General features: G+C 42.3%; 1 protein-coding gene across 20 annotated transcripts in view; it reads right to left on the minus strand.

Annotated features, from left to right (window-relative positions):
• Window positions 1–20,932, minus strand: part of nfixb (nuclear factor I/Xb) — a 120,041-nt gene that overhangs the window by 62,611 nt on the left and 36,498 nt on the right. For 10 of the 20 annotated variants that reach the window (XM_079366855.1, XM_079366859.1, XM_079366853.1 and 7 more), the window contains one exon: window positions 6,001–6,532. In XM_079366855.1, coding sequence (XP_079222981.1) covers window positions 6,001–6,532 — 532 coding nt within the window. Of the gene's footprint in view, window positions 1–6,000; window positions 6,533–7,046; window positions 7,295–7,321; window positions 8,536–10,403; window positions 10,741–10,818; window positions 10,901–16,801; window positions 16,829–20,932 lie in introns of those variants that run through there. The other 10 variants (XM_079366854.1, XM_079366861.1, XM_079366857.1 and 7 more) reach the window with 9 other exon arrangements.

The following is a 20,932-nucleotide window of genomic DNA, read 5'->3' on the forward strand; positions in this document are numbered from 1 at the left end:
CATTGTTTATTTACCGCTGGCATTTCTTTCACGTCTCTAGACTGGAGAAGAGCAGCACTTTATCCTCCATTTTGTTTTGGACCTGAATCCAGAGCCGCACCATTACACTGACGAACAATGTTCTCTCCGCTTAAAATCAGCAGAAAACATTTTGGAATGAAGGGGAATAAAAAGGAAATGGAAAAATGACGCCGGGCTACACGGGATGGCAATTTTATTCAGCCACATCTCGACAAAATAAGTTCCGAGTGTATACGTCGCGCATTCGTTTTCCGGGCAGCCGGAGTGAGAAAGCAAACCTTAGGAGCGGTGGCAGGGTGGCGTAAGGGGATGCTCAGAGGGGAAGACGTGGTGACTGAAATACAAGGATACGGGGGGAAAATGTTAAAATGAGAGAGAAAAGAAAAGGATCAGAAGGAGTGACGTTGGCAGAGACTGTGTCAGTTTGAAAAGCTGGCACCTTCTAAACAGAGCTGCAGCTTTGGGTGCCAAATGCTGCCAACCAGCCCCACAAGCCTGAATATCTGCCCTCCCTCTCTCTTTGTTTCAGCGAGGCTTTTTGCATCATCTTTATTCTACGCTTTTCTTTTTTACTTTTATATCAGCACTCAGTATCATCCGAGCAGCCTTGATAGACATTCATCAAATTAAATGAGAAAATAAATAAGGCATGTGGAAAATCTAAAGGAGATATTAATTCATCTGTTCATTTTCAGTCTTCATCTCGAGGATTTTATTCGGGGTGTTTTTAATGTAAAAGGATTTTGTTTGTGTGTCATTGTTAATTTGTGCTTTTGAGAGGCTTTTGACTCAAAACAACATTTCACACAGAGACTGTGTCTGTGCTCAACGGTGTCACCGTGTCGCGGTCCTGTTTTCCGTATGGAAAGCGCTGTCCCAATTACAGGGTAACCTCGCCGCGCTCTGCTCCACTGGGCCGAGGGGAACAAGGCGCGAAGCGGACTGATCAGAATCTGGCTCGCTGGGAGGCGGCCCAGACGCTCTCTTTTTCCTCTCCTTTAGAATCCTACACTTCCTTCCCCCTCTCCTCTCCTCTCCTCTCCTCCTTGCTCTTTGCCCCTCGGCTCAAGCGGCTGAGGAGCCAAGCCACCCCTCTCGTGCGCAGACACGTATGTTTTTTAGGGGACAGACAGATTTCAGGTCTGGCGCCTGGACAGGGAGAGAGGACAGGTCATGCTAATCCGCACTGTGAAACCAGACCACAAATAATTCATGAAGAAAACAAAAAAAAAAAAGTGACACTAGATGACAGCACATTTTTCCTCTTTTCTTTTTTTTTTTAGGCAAAAAATACAAACAAGACTGCAATTAAATAAATAGTGATTTATGTTGATTTAATTTAATATTTTCACTGTATTTGCTAATGCCATTTTTAATTTGATTTTAATTTATGTTCTTTGGTTATTAAATCGAAATCGTATTCATTAAATGTGTGTTCCCTTTGCTAAGCAAGTATTAAAAAAATTTAGATATAAGTTGAGCTTTTAAATTGCTGAAAGACACCATAACATGTATTTATTCTCGTTAATTACACAAAATAATTAAAACTCACTGTACAGTGAAATTAGGAAATAAAGCTAATCCATGTTGCCCACAATAGGCACTTTCTGGTACAAGGCATTTTTCTATTTGCAAAGCTAAGACCTGACCTTTGTTTCAAAATGAGGCTTAATTCAATCATATACTCAGTCTTTTGTGTATCTCTCCGAGTATTATTCACTAAACTGGATAATTACAGTGAATTTGGAGCAGTTGGCCTGCTACCAAGCCCACAGAGCTGCAAGAAAGTCGGACCTAATGAGTGAAGGAAAGTTTGGAGAGATCGCTTAAAAAGAGGTCAAAAGATCGGGGCCCGCTCGTACGTTCTGTTCCCTTCTCTTCCATCGATTTATTTGAAAGCCGCGATCTTAAAGGATTAAACTGTTCACCAGCCTTTTCCCTTGCACTCTTGTGTTGCACTTTTTCCTCCCTCTATGACTGCCAAAATGGACGCTGGAAAAAAAAACCGGAGGGGCTCTTCAGATGGGTGATGTGGGAGATCGTTGGAGGCCCCTGTGTTCCTTGGTGCGTTATTTTAAACAGCACAGTGTCACTGACGCTGTCCCTTTCGCGAGAGGGAAGCTTGTTGAAGCTTAAACTTCATTGTGCACATTATTTCAAGCGACAACAAAGCATAAGAAAGTTTCCGTTGAAAGTGTGTTTTTCACACCACGTGGTTCCCTCGGTAACGAACCAGTGCCAGAACACTGGAGTACAAATTTTGCTTTCCCTCCAGAAATTGAGTTGGGTTTTTTTCTATTTTTGAATCAATATGATTCTCTCATCCTTTCTTCTCTGTACACCTAATAACTGACAGGACCACATTGACTGCACAGACAAATTATTGCAGGTACAATCTCCCTCTTATCGCACGTATTCTGCTTCCACAGAGCCATATGCAAGCCGGTGTGTCAAAGAAAAAAAAGCTCCACTTCGTCTTGATTGGTCTCTTTTTCATTATGTAACTGCATCTGATAGCTTTACCTCCGTTTGAAGCTCAGGATACTGGGCATAGCAGATAAGATGTGTTTGATGGATTAGCGTGACGTGAAGGCGTTAAGTCTCTCAGTCTGGCTGTCTTGTCTCCCCGTCGATTCCTCTCTTTGTTCGTCTCTATTATAAAGTCTCTTGGCCATTTGTGACTGCGAGACTGCACACAGTAGACACATTGATGCATAAAAGGACATCTTAGCGGCACCACACGGCAGAATGGAGATACAGATACAGTCTGGCACACGTTCAGTTTGCTGTTGGACCTGGCTCTCTGGTCAGTCTGCCTCCAGCTCAGAGAGCAGACACAGAGACGAAAACTTACAACAACAAAAAAACAAAAAAAAGCCTGTGCAGTAAAAAGCTGAATTAAAGCAGCTTGAGATGAAAACATGACCGATGCTGGATCTGTGTGAGCTTTCTGATGACGTTGCTTCATCAGACAAGGGATTATGGCCCCACAGCACCCTAAAGACATGAACTGATCAAGGAGTCTCTGGACGAGAAGAGGACTTCAGCTCCCCAACTGGCAACGTCAAAGTTTTGTTTGAAAAGACGTGGAATCACATGATTGGATTGGATCCGTCCCTCTATCGACCTCACTTCCTCCACATCCCTGAGCCATTACAGTTATCATTACCATCAGATGCGCCGGAATAAGTGTGTAAGCAATATGAAGCACTTTCGTAGTTGACTCATCGGTGTGCAATGATAATATCACGATCTGTGTGTATAGCACGGTAATTGTCAAAAGACAGCTCTTTTCTTTGCGGTGGAACTCTTCTTCTTTGCAGCTGCAGATCTGAGAGCAGCGGCTGTGATCTGTCCCAGCTTTCACTGCCCCGTCTGGAAAGGCCCAAGTCTATAACTGGACAAAAGCTGGGACACATACTGTACTGTAGGCAAGCAGAAACAGAAGGGGGGGTTAGTGTGAGAAGGGGAAGGGGGAGTGTGTATCTCATGTTCTGTCAATCACGCCGCTCGAAAGTAGAGCCCCCCCCCCCCGCAGCTGGCGACAGTGACATCAGTGGGACAAGAGAACTGAAACACCGCGGCAGGGAAGGGAGGGGAAAGACGACTGTGGTCCAATCATCAGGCCTGGCAACTCGATTGCTTCCGCAAGACACAGACACCCTGGAATGAGGAGCTAAGAATACAACTGTAACGCTGCCACCCTAAAGGTTAGAATGGAGCCACAAGCGTGTCTGTCCTCTGTAAACTCTGGTTAACCCCCGGTCAGCCTCCAAAAAGTCACGGCAAATTCCAGCTGATAGAAAAGGATGTTTTCAGATGAGATGTTTCTGAATGTTTTTCCCCTTCCCATTCAAGGCGTACGTGAAAAAGGGTGGTGCAAAATGCCCTTTCGAGTTTTTTTCCGTGAAAACGCCAAGCAGTATGAGAAAAGAAAGCACTCTCCCTCCCGCAGCAGATGACGGGAGAAGATACAGCTTTAAATGCACAAAGCTTACTTGGACATGACAACAACAACAAAAACACTCATTTCATCTCCAACACGCGCAACATGCAATCATAAAAAAATGCTTCAATTCAATTAAGGGAATGGTGTGCTCGTGACTAAAGAACAATATTGAGGTAAATAACAATACAAGTATGAAAAAGAAACACAAAACATGAAGATGAAGGCTGGCCCAGTGTATTTACAGGGATGATTGGCTGCTGGAATCTGGCACAGAGTAAAAAAAAAAAAGGCTTTACTCGGAGGGGCACCAGGCTGCGCTGGGAGCTAATCTGAGCCGTGGTTCGCCACGGCACATTCTGGAACAGGAAGGGACGCTCATGGAGGCCCCGCAAACTCAAGCAGAGTTACACACGGGGCTGAAAGGAGCCTGGCAAGGGGTACTCTATCACAGAGGAGTGTTGAACCTCCCTGCCAAGGAGGAGAATTAAAGTCCTGTAACTGTATGCCAGTCCGTGGTCAGAGACAAAAAGATAATAGTAAAAGGGCAGAGAAAAGCTCTGCGACTGTGAGAAGAGAAGTGCGTCCGACTCAAACTGCAAACGCGGAAATCGTGAAAACACACTCGACGAGAGCGTGTCCGCGAAGACGCTCCACGTTAAGCACTCCGATTCATCTGGAATAAATGCTGCTTAGACTGGAGACAACGCTGAGCTGAAAGTGTGACCTAAACGACAGCAAGAGCTCACATATAGAACGTACACAAACACACATCTGATCTGTCTGTCGGAGAACCAGTGTAATATACAATATATATAGTCAGTATATCAGGACCTATCATTAGTTGTGTTCAAACGTGTGTTTTAAAGATAGTGTCTTAACATTTGTACATTAGTGTTAAGACAGAGGATATACAGAAATAAATGAAACCTTGTAAAAGAGAAAGGGTTTAAAGGGGGAGAAAAAAAATAATTAATAATTGTTTACTAAAATGTTTTAATATCTTGACAAAAATTAGACTTGCTTATTAATAAATAAAGTATTTAATAAAATGTATGTCAATATATATTTATTTTTTACTGATGCTGGGAGTTTATTTAGTCCAACAAACTGCCTTCCAAGGAAAATCCATACAAGTTTGAACGCATACACTTCTAAAATGTATTTGGCTGCACAAGAAGCATGTGTGCTGAATAAAGTAAAAAAAATCATTTTATATGAAGAGCAACAGAGAAACACTTTTGTGTGAGAGACTGATACAATCTGGCAAACCACGAGTTAGTCCACTGTAAGGGAGCGTGTGTGTGTGTGTGTGTGTGTGTGTGTGTGTGTGTGTGTGTGTGTGTGTGAGTGTGAGTGTGAGCAGAGTGGTGTAAAGCTGAGGTGGCTGAAGCTGCAGACGGGGCCGACTTTCCGCTGCTTACTAAACTACCTGGGACTGTTCCAGCTGTCACTGCACTCTTTAGACCGCCGCACAAAAGACCTCACGGAAACGCATCACACTGCTACCGATACACGCCAATCTCAAAATAACACACACATGGATTACAGACACGTGACAAACTGCTTCACACAAACGCACGTATGCGCACGCGTGCACACACAGATAAACAGGTTTGCAGATGCTTTTGTTTACAGATGGCACCGGAAAACATGCACATTTGGATTTAGACAAATTTGCACACAAATACTTGAACAAATGTACCAACGCAAACATATCTCTAGGTAAACATGGGTTTTAAGCCTGACTGTCAAACTCTCAAAATCTCTTTAAACCAGATAGAAACATCCCTCTGAAAGACATTTTTTAGAGATTACACTGTGCAGACTTTCCCTTTAAATGTCAAGACATGAGTGCTATCTGTCCTGTTTGGGTTTATCAAAGCCTGGCACAGACATCGGCTGGGTACACAGTGAAAGGCAGCGTCTAATCTGTGACTCACATGCCAAGGTGTGTGTTGCACATCACATACTGCCCTGTGTGCGTTTAAATGTCAAAAGTGGTCATGCTTCGGTAGAATGGAACAACTTACCTGGTGAGTGGACGAAGTAGGCCAGGTAGAGGTCCAGCTCCTTGACCGCCACTCCGATGTGGTGCGGCTGGACACACAGGCCATGGTTGGAGCATTGGGGCGACTTGACCAGCCGCTCCCCATCCGTGCTCTCCAGGGGGCTTCCTTTGAACAGGATGACCATCACTAGGTCCAGCCGCCACACCTTGTCAGCCTGGCGGAGGCAGTCGATTCGTCGGATCTTGCCTTTCTGGTCGGGGTTCGACAGGACGCAGCAGGGGGGCTTCTTCCCCGTGATGGTGAGCACAAAGTCCTCGCGGAACTCCGGCCGGATGTCCTTGCGCAGCTTTGCCAGCAGACGCGAGGCCCACTTCTGCTTGATCTCCGGCTTCTCTCCCAGCAGCTCATCCTTCACTGCGCGCTCCTCGTCCTTGGTCATCCTCTTTTCGTGCTTCTTGAAGTACTTGCGCTTACGGGCCTGCAGGTTGAACCAGGTGTAGGAGAAGGCACGAACATGGGGGAGGAGGGCCTCAATGAAGGGATGAAATTCATCCTGTGACAAGAGAGAAAGGCGTCATGTCAGAAGGCTAAAAAAAAAAGGCTTGTAATTTATCCAGGAGCATGAAAACCATCAGAACATTTTCAAAAAAGGATTAAAAGATCTTTTCAATAAAAACAGGTTGTACAAAAATATTCAAAAAGTCACAAAATGTAAAAAATATATTTTTAATATTTTTGTAACAATAAAATATAAATTACAATTAACTGAATAATAATCATCATCCATCATCAAATTTATTGTTATTAAAATTTAATTCAAGTAATTAAAATTATTAGTCAAAAATGTCAAAATGTTTTATCAATCCCAAACAGATTTGAACAAAATTATTAAACAGCAATTTAAAGAAATTAACCTCATTCAAAAATATTGACTCAATAAAGACAATCCAGATAACACATGCAAAATAAAATAAAACTGAAATCAAAAAGCAACTGGAAAGCTGAGCCAAGTTGCACTCCCGCTGCTTTTCTGTAAAAGGAAAAGTTATTCTGCTGAACCATAATACCTTCACTACATATCTCTGGGCAACAAAGCCCAGATCTCGCCACAGCGTTCCTGTGCCAGGGTTGCCACACACCGGTCGCTCACCACCGCCAAGCTTTGCCGCCACAAGACCACTGTTGAAATGTGCAGCTAAAAGATCAGCCATACCATTTCCTATCTGCTCTACCATGCAAGGGAGCTCCAACCAGACTCACATTTCCACAACAAACTGAAGGCAGACAGAAATCACCACAGAAAACCACACAGCTAGAGGAAGACAGACGGCCTGGTAGTTACCATTTTGCACTCTCATCATAAATTTGGCACCGCTTTTAAAGTGAAAAAAAAAAATCTCCTGCACCAGTTTCTTTTTTTTTTCTCTCCCGAGCTCCCCAATGTAAAGCAAGTGCTGCTTTGGCAGGCTGCTGAGAATTAGCAGATGAAAAAAAAAATAACTTAGGGAGGGGGTTGTAAAAAGAAAATAATTAGCAGAATACGCTGCTCACTAAAAACAGTGGGCCAAAGTAAAAAAAAAAAAAAAAATGTAAGGAACTGCAAAATTCAATGCCGAAGGCCGACGGCCAAAAGCTCTTTAGAAAAAAAACAACAAAAAAAGGGGAAAAACTAAAATTGAAAACTTGTAACAAAAATGTGATATATAACCAGAATAACTGCGATAGATAAAAAGAACTTCAGAAAAAGATGCACTTAAAGTAAACAATTCTTTACGGATTCCACAAAAAAAACAAAAAACAAAAAATGAACCTTGAAGCAAAAAAAAAAAAATCCTTGGCAAAGTGTAATTGGTAGTGGTGTCTGTTCTGATCCCTGGGCCCGGCGCAAGACTCACTCACACACGCGCGCGTGCACACACACACAGATGGGGGGGCCAGGGAGTGCAGAGCAGAGAATAAAGAGAAAAAAAATAGAGAGCCGAATCAATGTTGGACGAGCGCATACGACCGCTGGCAAAGCCAAGTGCTGCTTCTTTTTTCCCCTTTTCTCTCCAACTCTCTCTCTTTCTCTTTCTGTTTCTCGCTTGCCGTCTCTCGTCCTCTCCACGTTCTTTCCCTAACCATTGCTTGAGTCTTTGCCAACACGAGTAGGGCCCACCTATTTGGCAACAAGATGCCTGTAGCCCAGCCAATGCGTTAGCTTCAAGAGCTGGAAGGGAGGGAAAAGAGAAGAGGAGAGAGAGGGGGGGGGCTGTGGTGGCAAAGAGAGGGAGAGGAACAGAGCGAGCAGGAAAGCGAGAGAGAGAGAGAGAGAGAGAGAGAGACGGATAGAGCAGGAGGGAGCAGGTGGGAGTGTAAGAGAGCGAGCAGCCTTGTCCGACGCTGCACAATTTGCCAAATCGACAAGTTCCACTCTGACACGGAGGCAAAGTTCAGGGGAGCAAGTCTTCTCCTGCACCAATCCCCACAGCCCTCAGCCCGCCTCCATCTTTACTATGGCCGCCATCACCTCGTATCCCTCGTCCCCCGCCCTCCCCTGCACTCCTCTGTCCCTCTCTACCCTTCTCCGTGCTTGCATAATGCCACCTTGGCAGAGGATGGCAAAGAGAGGACACACAGCTTCAGAATCCCTCCAGACCCCGCCACCAGCAGCTGCTCATGGGTTTACCACAGCAAAACAAAGAGGGAGAAACAAACCCAGGCAGCCACACTCTTCTGATTGCACGCACACAAATCAATGACGAAATGATGCTAAATAAAGAAACGATCACAGAATTTAAAGGGGGAGGACGCAGAATTTTCCTCAGCTGTAATGAACAGCTCTGAAACGAGAAGATAAATTGTCAGGGAAAGTGTAACACCATGAAAAAAAAACCCTTCCTGCACATTCCCATCGGACCTTCTGGGAGCATTTGGTTATTCGGTGGATGAGCAATGCCGACATTGGCTGCCATGTTGCTTTATTGTGAAGCATGTCATTCAGTGTAACACCTGCTTCTGCAGACAGACTAAGGGCACAGGAGCTGCTGAATCATAGACTGACTCCAGGAAAAGGTTGGTGACTCCAAAAAAAAAAAAAACCCAAATCAATGAAAATTCTTTGACGTAATCCACGATTCTGCCAAAGCTGAAATCCAAGGCAACAAAATCTATCAAATACAACAAATGCATCTGAAAGGACTATGTGTGGAGCTGACCCCTTTAGTCAATTCATAAAGAGTCAATGAAAAGAACCTGCAAGAATTTCATGGGGAGACTAATTGTATAATGTAGAAGTAATATCTGTGATCTACATGCAACACAAGCAAAAAAAAAAACATATTCCCATGAAAACTTCTGGGCTCAATTCAAAGGTAACTGGACTTGGTTTAAGGTGTTCAAGATCCTCAAGTCCAGTTGTCTTTGGATCAAGCTTTGAATTCACCATAACCTGGACGTCTGAGAAACTACAACAAAAAAAAACATGGATACTAGAAAATGATAGGGGTTGTACATCCTACTTTCAGGCCTTTTGCAGCTAAAATGAAAGATAGTCAAAAGTAATACACAGGTGAGCTAGAAGGATTTTTTTGGTTAAAAATTATATAATTATATTCATTCCCATCAGAAATTGTATCTTGAACCGTGACCCTTTCATTTGTAAAAGTGACTTAAAAGTTAAAACCAATAATGACACCGTTTTTTGTAGCTTTAGAATAATGTCTGAGGTGATTGGAGCTATAGCTAACGTGTCAGTTTGCATTATGCCAACAGACAAACAAACAATACCACAATTGTCCCACCAATAATGAACATCTCGGCCTCCAGCCTCACTCCATTTTCAAGTCATAAACATCAGCTTAATGAAACCTCTGTTGAAACAGTGAAGGATAATACACCTCCACTTCATCCCCGCTCTCTCTCTCTCTTTGAGTCATTGAGCTTTGCCAAAGTGTGACGCACTTTCAGACCAAGCAGCGAACAGGAGGGGGTGGGGGGGCTGCTACACGTCTCATTGTGCTCGTATAATGCATGTGTGTGGCGTCAAAGTTAACTATGTTTCTGTCAATACTCGCAGAAAAAAAGTCAGTTAACTGAACTGGCACTTTAATTTGAATCCCCTTTTCTGCTTTTCAGTAGAAGTTAAACGTTTTCGTCCCGTCCTTGCCAAAATGCAACTACAGCACCGTTCAAAAGTCAACGAAAATTTACCGTGGGGAGGGAGTACCTTTCCTTAGCTAGCTATTCTAAGAAAATTAAAGTTTCATAGTTTATGTTTTCAGGATAAGTGTAACGCCTAAAATGTACTAATGTGTAGGGAGAAAAACTGTTACTCAAACAGATGTCTGAATTATCTCCTGCGTCACACAAGACCTATATTTAATGTTAGCTAACAAACCTGCATAAACCTATCATGGGGAGAGTCTCTTGTTTTATCTCCTTACCTCGGTATGAAACTAAGGCTAAACTTGGCCTGTAGCTTTCAGTCCTCACGTAGGATAATTTACTACCATTAAACCGTGACGTTGATTTCTTCCTCATATTTTTTCACCCTAATAAATGAATATTTCCAAACTACTGGTTTAACACAATCCGCGTCGATCACGAGTTTCCGCTGTCATCCCACCTTCACTTTAAAAGCCCCAGAAAGTAAACTAAGCATTCTGGGTCACCTAAACCTGAAATTATACATTTTCGAACCTAATAAACGAATATCTGAACTTCTTCACTGTTAACGTCTCCTCCAATTGGTCAAGTTAACACGATTTGCCTTTTTATATTATTCCCCACCACAATTTTATAACAATTAGGCTTTGTCTACAATATCATCAACATTGAATAAACAAGACGCAAACTCACTCAAGTCAATTTAAAATGCGCCATCGTTTTCACCCTCAGTGTCCAGTCTCACTCTCTCTCTCTCTTCCAATGGGGCACTTGATTATAGTGAGGCCATCACACGTAACGTCTTCAATGAATAATTTGGAAATGTTAATAGGTTGAATGTGGAGAAAAAGTTTTCAAAAAATTACGGACTGGCACAGGCACAAATAGATTACACACGGTTACTAAAATCCGACGTCAATTTATATCAAAAGATACAAAACTTTCAGGTTATATGAGAGTGAAGTGAAAAGGATTCAAATTAAGCAGTCACCGATAAATAATCCATAACCTGGGGAAAAAGCTCCAGATATAATATGTCCTTAATGTCATCATTAAGCCTGCCCTTACATATTTTTATTTTTCATATCATTGCTGATGAACTCAAAGATCTATTCCGTTTTATTATGTCCTCCAATTTCATATTTCATGTCATATCAACATATGCTTTGGTAATTTTTATTTTATTTTATGATCCTAGGCCTATTCAAAGTTCACGATTGAAGCACGCGCCACAAAATCCCTTTTTCTCCGCAACAGCCTCGGTTTCACTTTCAAATTGAGGTACCTAAAAACCTCAGCTGAATTTTAACAGTCCATGACGAGACAAAAGAAATCATTTTGAAGCCCTTTATTTTTCAATTCAATGCACGTCTGACCGAGACTGTGGAGTTGGCTGCCAACTTCAGATTAACTCTTTCAGCAAGGAGAGAAAAGGCTCTTTACTTTGAAAAACTCCAGAGTTTGATTAATTAGTGAAGCCCTTTAGATTTCCAGCTCTACATGGACGACCAGAGAAGGGTTTAAAGTAGAAAAAAATAGCACATTAAAGTTCTGGCTTTCTTTTAGAAACATGCTTTGAAATAAATAATAAAAATAATAATTTCTATTATGCTTCTGAAAACATAGACTAAATCATTTTAATTGTGACGTGCTGGTAAGAAAGACAAAGAAATATCCATCCATCTATCTATCTATCTATCTATATATATATCTGTCTATAATAGTTTACTCACATTGGGTTTAATTTTTATACGATAAAATGCAGAACACTCTTGCACAAATGCATGTCAATTATCAGATCATAAGACATTTTATCCGATATGTCAATTATGTGACAATATTCAATGAAAAGTCATCAATAGGACAATAAGCCAGCAGAAGGTCAGCCTGCATGCTTAAGTATTTCCTCTGACAAAAATGTATGAAGGAATCAATTGAGTGCAACTAAAGTCAAAATGAAATGTTTTCATCAGGCAACCTTGACCTTCCAACAAATAATAGTGCTAGTTATAACTCAGTTCAAAAGAAAAATATTGAAGCCAAATAATCAAAACTTTGGCACAGTATAACGCATTATTTACTTCTTACCATAATTCTTTTTATGAGAATATGTTGTGCTTTAACCAGCATTTCATCCTCCTCTAATCAATTTCAACACTTTTAATGAAATCCTAGGAAAGCAAAAACAGATTATTCATTCATTATTATCTATGATAAATATATTTTAGTTGGAAAAAAAGATTGACCAACTTAAAGAGTCTTCTGTTCTGACCCACAATGCTCTGTAGCATGGACTCTCCTTTCTGCTTTGTCCAGCTCCGTCCTGTGGAACTTGACCTTGTCAGGGCCATGATGCATCTCATCAGACCAATTAAAGCGCGCTCGGCACAACCCGAGGGCCTCCCAGCCTCTGGCCCTTCATTAATGTGGCTCTGCGCTGGTGCATGGGGCTGAGCTCTGTCCTCTCCTGCCCAGCTGAGTGTCCCTGACCCTGGACGGAGTCTGACACCAGCTCTCTCCGACCCCCGGGCTGAAACTGGTGACACACAGCCAGGGAGGAGAGGGAGGTGGCCAAGGGGAAGTGCATAGATTCAATAATTTGCTTAATATTGCAGGATGCTGCAGAGTAGATAGAGTTGTGTACATGAAATTCAGTCAGTGAAATATTATCATGTTTGTATTTCATACGATGTGCCATCAGAAGATAGCAGCGCTGTTTATTGGATTCCTGTATCTTGATAATCTAGGAAAAATGTATTTTTTAACTCACTATGACAAGCCACAGTAGTGACCTTCCATAGTTATCATATAGTTATGTTTCCTGTTATTCACTTCGCAGTAAGGGGAGGGATACAGGGTCTTTTTTTTTTTTTTTTTTTATAAGATGGCCTGGAGGTGGGGGGTTCCCTGGAGGCTTCCCTGAGATCAGACCACATGTTCTGCAGCGACTAAATGATGCGTAAAGGTCCACGAGCTTAGCATCCTACGTTGGTCGCACTTCTCAGAGTATACAAACCAACACATTACTATGTGTGAAAAATCTGCAAGCAATTTGTGGTGGCTGCGTGCTAACGTGCCTGGGGTTGGCCGTGTGGGGTGGAGTGGGGGGCACCAAGCTGAGGAAGAGGCACGCACGGCACATTCCATCCCTACAAAGGAGCGGGGCTGCCTGGCTGCACTGCAAAACCAACAGGGCCCTTTTGGTCCTGTGGCTTCGGAGCTCCTGCAACTCACTTAATTTATGAACCTCAATATTGCATTGTATTTTGTGAGAGAGGCCTGGTTAAAGCAGATAGAAGTGACTTGTGCACTGCAATTCAATCTGCAACACAAACACGAATTTACTTGAGAAAATGTTTTGTCGTGCTCCAAAATGAAACAAAAGAATCGCACATTATGCTCGGAGAAGGAAGAGAACACGGTGTAACAGATTACTTCAGGCTTTTTTAAAAATTCTCTTTTGAGATGTTATTAAACAATATTTGTTCCTGCTTTCGGAGGCTCGGATCATGTTGAGACACGAAGATATCAGTAATGACGAGTGAGATGGGAGGAGTACAGCATCACACTGACGTACTGTACATATATCATATACGTATATCATTCACACAGGATCTTGATTCTGCTGGTATCACACACATGCAATTTTGGATGAAGCTTAAAAAGTCAAGATGTTACGCGCTGCTTTTTCACACACACATTTACACACAGGCTCAAAAAAAAAAGCTTCCTTCCACCCCAAGCCAATTGCAGATGTCTAGAAAATATTTGCCTTTGGATGAAGGAACCGCCCTGCATCTCACTAACGTGTGTGTGTCTGTGTGTGTCAGCACGTGAGTGATTGGCCGTGCCTGGGCAGGCCAACTCAGAACCACAACAGCCTTGACTGAGTGTTTTCTTACTGTGCCAGCTAACAGAGGACTGCTGCTCACCCTGCTGCCATTACAGACTGAGTAATGGTGAAACTTAGAAAATGTGCCCTTTTCACTTGTCTTATCTCTCAAGATTGAAGTCTAATATTTAAGGCAACGGTCAATTTATGCAAATTCCTGAACCAAGGTCCCAATATGAATCCTGAAAATAGGTATAGTAGAAAAACTTAGGCCCAGGTTTTGGCAGTATTTGCAGAGTGTTCCTTTTGTAGCCTGTTAAAAATCAGCAGTGTAATAGTTACACGGTACACTTGGTCATAAAAGACGACAATTCAGTTTGATCCAGCACTCCCATTTTGGTTGGATAGAAGGTGATATATTTTTCACAAGTAGCTTGGTGACACGTCATACTAGAAGTGAGGTATATCATTATAACTGTATATCAGCAGCTAGCGTATGGTGGCCTTTACTTTATATGCCATGCACTTTGATCTCCACAGTGTGGTTGACAAGGATCACAGAGAATAACGAATGCATTGATTTATCAACAGACTCAGAGCAAAGGGATGTAACACCAAACAAACCCCTCTATGCAAAGATCCCTTCACGTACGGCATTAGGTTTTCAACACAGCCTGAAATGAAAAGGATCTTCAGGTTCATGTGTTAACTTGCCACTTAACGAAGCTGTAGGGCTTTGCTCCTCTATTCAAAGAGATGAGTGTGAAATGCCAAAGTCAGCCTTTCACAACACTGCTGGAAGAAGAAACAAAACTGTGTTTCAAACCCGAGACGAGCAGCGCGCTCGAGCAGAACGTCTGTGTTTGTTGCCTTTTTGAAGGTAAACCCTGACCGCAAACAGTGCTGCTGCAATAGAGGAGATTTGTAACGTCACGCGCTGTGTGTGACACCGACACGACCATCAATAATACTCACTCTCACTGCTTGAAAGTGCAAACTTGGTCGTGTAAGTTTGAGCCCTGCACGAATGAGTAACACAGCTTATAGTCTCCACCCTTCTCTCTCTCTGTGTAGCTGCAGGACCTTTTGCTTCACACTGATTTACGAGAGAACGCAAGCACTATACTAGCACTACACAAAGCCGTCACATTTCCACTATTTCACTGAGCTTTATGAATAAAATATCTAAAAGCAAAATTATGCACTTGCTGACCTTGAGTTGTCTTTTGATTGCTTCGGAAACAGATGGTTTCTTAATTAACAGCGTAACAACTCTGATAGTTATTAGCTTATTTTAATAAGACAGTTTTTACTTTTAATGCAATATTTTTACATCCTTTAAACTTCCACAAAATGTTTTAATTACTGCAATGTTCTGAAGGAAAAAAGGAAGATTGAAATATTCTGAAAATGTCATGCACATCATTTTGTACACAGTTATATAATGACTGCAGGTAGTTGGACAACACTTATTATTGGGCAGCTGTAGCTCACAGTAGAATTTGTAATCTCTCAACCAGCAGGTTGAGGGTTCATCGCAGCTTAGAACGTCAGTGTGTGAATGTGGTTTAAATGGTTGAATGTGATATTGGGTGTAAAAAGTGTTTTCAGTCGTCAGAAAACTCAAAAAATCTCTTTACCAGCTTGAGTCGCTACCATTTATATAGACACATGGCCAGAAACAACAGGCCCACACTAAATAATCAACCCTTTGACTCCCATATTACCATGACATGACCACAACCACAGCCAGCAGGAGGTAAACAGCAGTGTTGTGGCGATGACACACACACGCACACACACACATTGAAAAAGCCACTGGCTGCCTCCCATCACTCATCATCAGGCCTGTGTTTATCTCTGTGTCCTGTGAAAATTGTGAATTGTACAGTCCTGCTCATTTCACTAAGTGTCTTAAGATAACATTTGTTGTGAATCAGCGCTAAACAAATAAAGATTGATTGATTGGAAAAAACATCTGAAGTCGTTAGGCATATTCAGATGTGGTAAAGACCAATGCAGACTGAATAAAACAGACACTTCATGATGTGCTGATTGAACACAATGCGAACTCTGAGTGTGCAGCGACATTCACAGAGCAGGTCAAGACAGAGAAACTCATTCCTGCATAAATGCTCCAGGAAAGTAAAGCCCACTACTAATGCAGCGTTGAACGCTTTGCAATCAGACAAATAAAGGGACAATCTACCACACAATCAAACGAGAGATTTAGCCTGCTCTCCTGCCAACAGCGAGGGACCTCCTCTTTCTGAACAAGGGATGCACTATAGACTACACCCCCCCATCTCTCCCTGTCTCTCTCCAGTCCTCTCTCTCTGCCAGTCTGAAAGGCCTGATGCCAACCTTTTCCACCATTGGGCATGCTGCCCTGCCCTTTATGCAAATGCTCTGCCGCAATCCCTAACTCGCAACCCCCACCATCTCACCCGCCACGTCTGTGTATCCACCCCCCCCCCCCCCCTTTTGTCTGTCTATATTTATTCTGTTTTTGTCTTTACAACTTTTCCTTTAAATCAGCTGAGTAACATAATCCTGTCGTCATAAGTTATTAATTAAACTCTTATGATGATCTGACATGGTTTCTCAATGGATTTGAAAAAAGTCTGAAGGCCTTTACTTTGTTTGGTGTCCTCTGTGACTACAGACCACCAACCAGGGGTGAATATGTGACAAGAGGTTTGGTTTTATGTGTCTGTAAGAGCTCTGATGGAGATGAAAAAGACAGGGTCGGGCAGAAAGAAAAGAAAGTAAGATTGAAAGAACAGGGGCAAGGCAAGTTGCATCTTTAAAACATCTTCAGACACATATTTAATGATGGTCTACCTCTTTTAACCATCCGGCGGATACCATCTGTAAATAAAAGAGTACATATTCAAATTCAAATGGAAAAGTCACAGAAACATATTTTTCACACCGAAGAGTGGATCTAAAAGCATAATGAGAGGTTAATAAACCTACTGCAAGTTAAAATGGGAACAAAAGGGTTAATGAAGTGACTGAAGAGACAGCCAATCAGGGCTGCAGCTGACAGGCAGGTTGCACAAGTTGGCACAGGGGCTGAATAAACAGGCAAGGCTATAAACTAGTCGTTAAGCCAGACAGTATCAGAAAACAAAAGAGTTCACAAAGAGAAATTCAGATGAAGTATAATTAGAGCAGATAACATGCAGAAAATCTGAAACTAAACTGTTAACACAAGACATGGAGGGCAATGAGGAGGATAAGAGGAGTGTGTGAGGACACTGATGGGTTAACAAAGCGGGGACCGCAGGCTGTAGGAAGAGCCCTACTAATGCTGTTAAAGCGGAGCTTCCGCTTCTGCTGTAGGGCGAGTGTGGAGCCGCACAAACAGGGCGCAGCGTCCACACAGGCTGGACACACACAAGCCCACACACACCACAGGAAAGGAGGTCGGCCCAAACAAAACACTACCCGACCAGACACACACACACACGCATAACTGTCTCCTTATATGCACTGACTACGGCAGGACATGTGGTGTGTTACACTTCCACTTCCAAGTGTGAACCAGACTGAACAAAAAACAGCCACAAAGTCAATGTAAGCATTGGAAGTGACAAAATTGAAGATGCAAATATATGCTGTTCAGTGATACAATGTTTCATGCTGCATCGTAGTGAATAGGTCCCGCCTCGGAAACCAAATCTCCATCTCAGCGGCAGCAAATGGAATTTACTTATTTCCAGATAAACAAACAAAGACGTCTAAACCCTAACAGTCTAGACCAACAACGTAGCACCACAACAATCTCCAAATATAAACTTCAAGCTTATTTCCCAAGCCTCCACACAATGGCTGCTCTAATCTGCCTGAGAGAGGACAGACATATAAACAAACCCAAACAGGTTGGTTAAGGGAGAATTAAGACTTTAACACCCTCTGCTTTTTTTTCCCCGTGAATGCTACAATACACAGACACACAAACACACACACATATTCACACAAACACATCCCTTTCTCTTATTCTTCTGCAGTTTCCTGTCTGAAGTTATAAACTTTTCAGAATGCTACATGGTGCCAGTTAGGTTATAAGGGGGAAATGCAATAAATGCATCCCTCAAACAGGCATCAGGATTTTCAAAATTACCAACCAGAATAAGGAATTGCATCAAACGAAGCACAATGTTTTGTTAAACATGTAGCTATCTTTTCACAAAATGACATCTTATATAGTTATAATAATACTACTTTGTCTCTCAGTCCTGTGATTGACTGGCAAACATCACACCGCCTCTTCCTCCGCGTTTTTCATATTACTGCTATGTCAGAGGAATTAGCCGGCTTCTCTACTGTCTTTAATATACACTAGATACACGTTTTGTCCAGCAATGGGGCAGAATCATTGTATTTTCTTTTGGGTAAACAACTCTACCATAGTGGCGCTGGTTGCCTATAGTGATTAGATCGCACGCCCTCCATGTACAGATGTTTGTTGTCCTCCAAGCTGGCAAACTGGGTTTGAGTCCAATCTGGGCTCCTTTAACATATATTGTTTCCCAAAGTCTCTCTATCGCTCTCTCCCCGAAATTTCAGACTCTATCTGCTGATAGAATGCCGATCTGAATAAAGGCATAATACCCTTAAAAAAATATTTGGAGAAAAAAAAAACAATTCTATAATCCACATTTACTTTGGTTAATTATAAACCCATTAAAGTAAATCACAAAGTCAAATAACCCAATTTAAGCAAATACAGTATTCTGCATTCAAAACCATTGCTGTATCATTTTGGAATGATTTAAGGTAGAGTCTGAGTATGCAATTTTTGTCTGTAGATTTCAAAAACAGCAACATTGGCCAAAAGAATAATTTGTTGTTGGAGATCGTTTTAAACCAAGAACTTCTGAGACGCTGCCGTCACTACATTACCCAACCTTTTTAATGCAATTTTTCCTTCAGCCTCCGAACATTAACAGTGCAAATAAATGTTACGATGCAAAGAAAAACAGAGCAATATCAGGGTGTATTAGCATAATTAGCGTCCATCATGCCGAAACCCTATCGCAGTGAAAAAATGTGTGCGTGTGTGAATGTGTGTGAGCGTGTGCTCGTGTGTGTGGTGGAAGCTGGGAGGGAAATGAATGAGGCCTTTTCTTACAGAAGAGCCCAGATCAGAGCTCCTAACTATGGGATTTGGTGCTGTTGCCTTTCTCCCCCGGGAGGGAGTAATTAGTTTAGGGAGGACAACCGGCGCATTGTTTTAACAGAGGAGGGATTGTGCAGGCCAAAGTCCCACCAGCAACATGCTTCCTCAAAACAAAAAATGCCGAACGGATTCTGCGGCACACGGACACACAACCACGAACACAGACACAGAGAGAGAAACTTTTTCGGGGGGTGTTTCCTCTGTTAAAATCTGCACAGAAAGAAAAAAAAACCTGGCTTCTCATGCAATGCAGGCTTTGGTACCGTGTGTATCCTATGAAATGTCAAATACAGTCCAACAGTGTCAAATGTCTTCTTGTGTTGTTGCAGTTGTGGGATTCTGTGGGACTCGGTTCCCTTCAGTATAACTGCGTCTGTGCTCTCCTGTATCCAGAGGCTTGGCAACACACACCGCTCCTAACTAGTATAATATGGTTATGATGCATTTGCGTTCCTTCCAATCCCTTAGGAAATTCAATACCACTATATCGTCTGTTTTAATCACAGTCTGCTTCCAAAGAAAGTAAAAGGAGAACACAAACAGCCACAGCTATAAAGAGGCTTTCCCAAATATACTTCAAGTCTGTTTAAATACATCCTTCGCTGATTGATAGAGAGTAAATCAAACAAATCATGCTTTGAGGAAAAAAAAGGACATCACAGAGCACTCCCCAGTCTGCTTACAATATACAGACTAGCCTCTTTCACTCCCACCAATTTCCCTATCTCCTTTTTCTGTCCCTTCTTTTTCCTCCATGCTGTGTTCCCCATTTCCATTCTTTCTCTACATAAAGCAATTCTGCTGTCTCCGTTAGCTCCTCCAAGTATTAAAAAAAAAAAACACACCATAATTTGCACCTCTGCATACCCGCCCACACCATCCCTATTCACTTTCATCATAAATCTCCACAGCCTGGCTGCAATATACAGTCAATTTGTGGTCCCCAAATGAGCCCTAACTCTAGCTTGGATGTGACTCTATTCAGGTGTGCAGATGGAGACAAAAAGACTAGGCAAGGGTTAAAAAAACAACACAATGAATAGAATAAATGTGTGTACATTGATAAGTGATACAGCCTATACGGCCAACAACAGCTTTTATCAACCACAATTTGCCACAGGTGGCGGAGGTGATTGTGCTTTATTCCAGATAATGACCACAATGAGCTCAGTTTGAGTTTCACAGTTTCCCCTCAAGACGTTGTGCATGCTAAAGAGACTGTGAGCCCCTCGACATGTCAGACAGTCAACCTCTTTGGCTTCAACAAACAGAAACCCACAAAAGAGAACCGGCGCCGCACACTGTTTCTCCATTACGCTTGCAGGCCATGACGTAAAAAAAAAAAAAAAAGAGCTCCTGCAAGAATTTAACCAAGAGAGAATCTCGAATTCTTCCTAGTGGGAAAGAAGCGAGTTGAGTTCAGCACGAAAGTGAATTTAGAAACTTAAAGAGGACCAAAGATTGCTCGCTCCACAAACTTGCCGGGTGAAGCTAAATCTGGCCCATCTGGGTTTTATATTTTAGCAGTGACATGAAATCCTCATTCTGCACTGAGTTTTCCAGTCAAATATACAACTTTCCATGTAACGCACACTAATCCTGCAGCTATTTCTCTGAGCTTAAACAGAGCAGAAAGTTTATATCTGAATTCCCTCACAGTGTATGCTGCAGCTGTACTTGGGAGAGGAGTAACTGGCTGGCTGGGCCAAAAAGGAGAAGCCAAAGAGTTGTGTTTGAGTCTAACCCTGGTCTGTCTACCTTACTCCTATTCTCACTTTTTTATTTCA

This window comes from Symphodus melops, assembly GCF_947650265.1.
Source record: "Symphodus melops genome assembly, chromosome: 17".
In the NCBI taxonomy this organism is placed as follows: domain Eukaryota; kingdom Metazoa; phylum Chordata; class Actinopteri; order Labriformes; family Labridae; genus Symphodus; species Symphodus melops.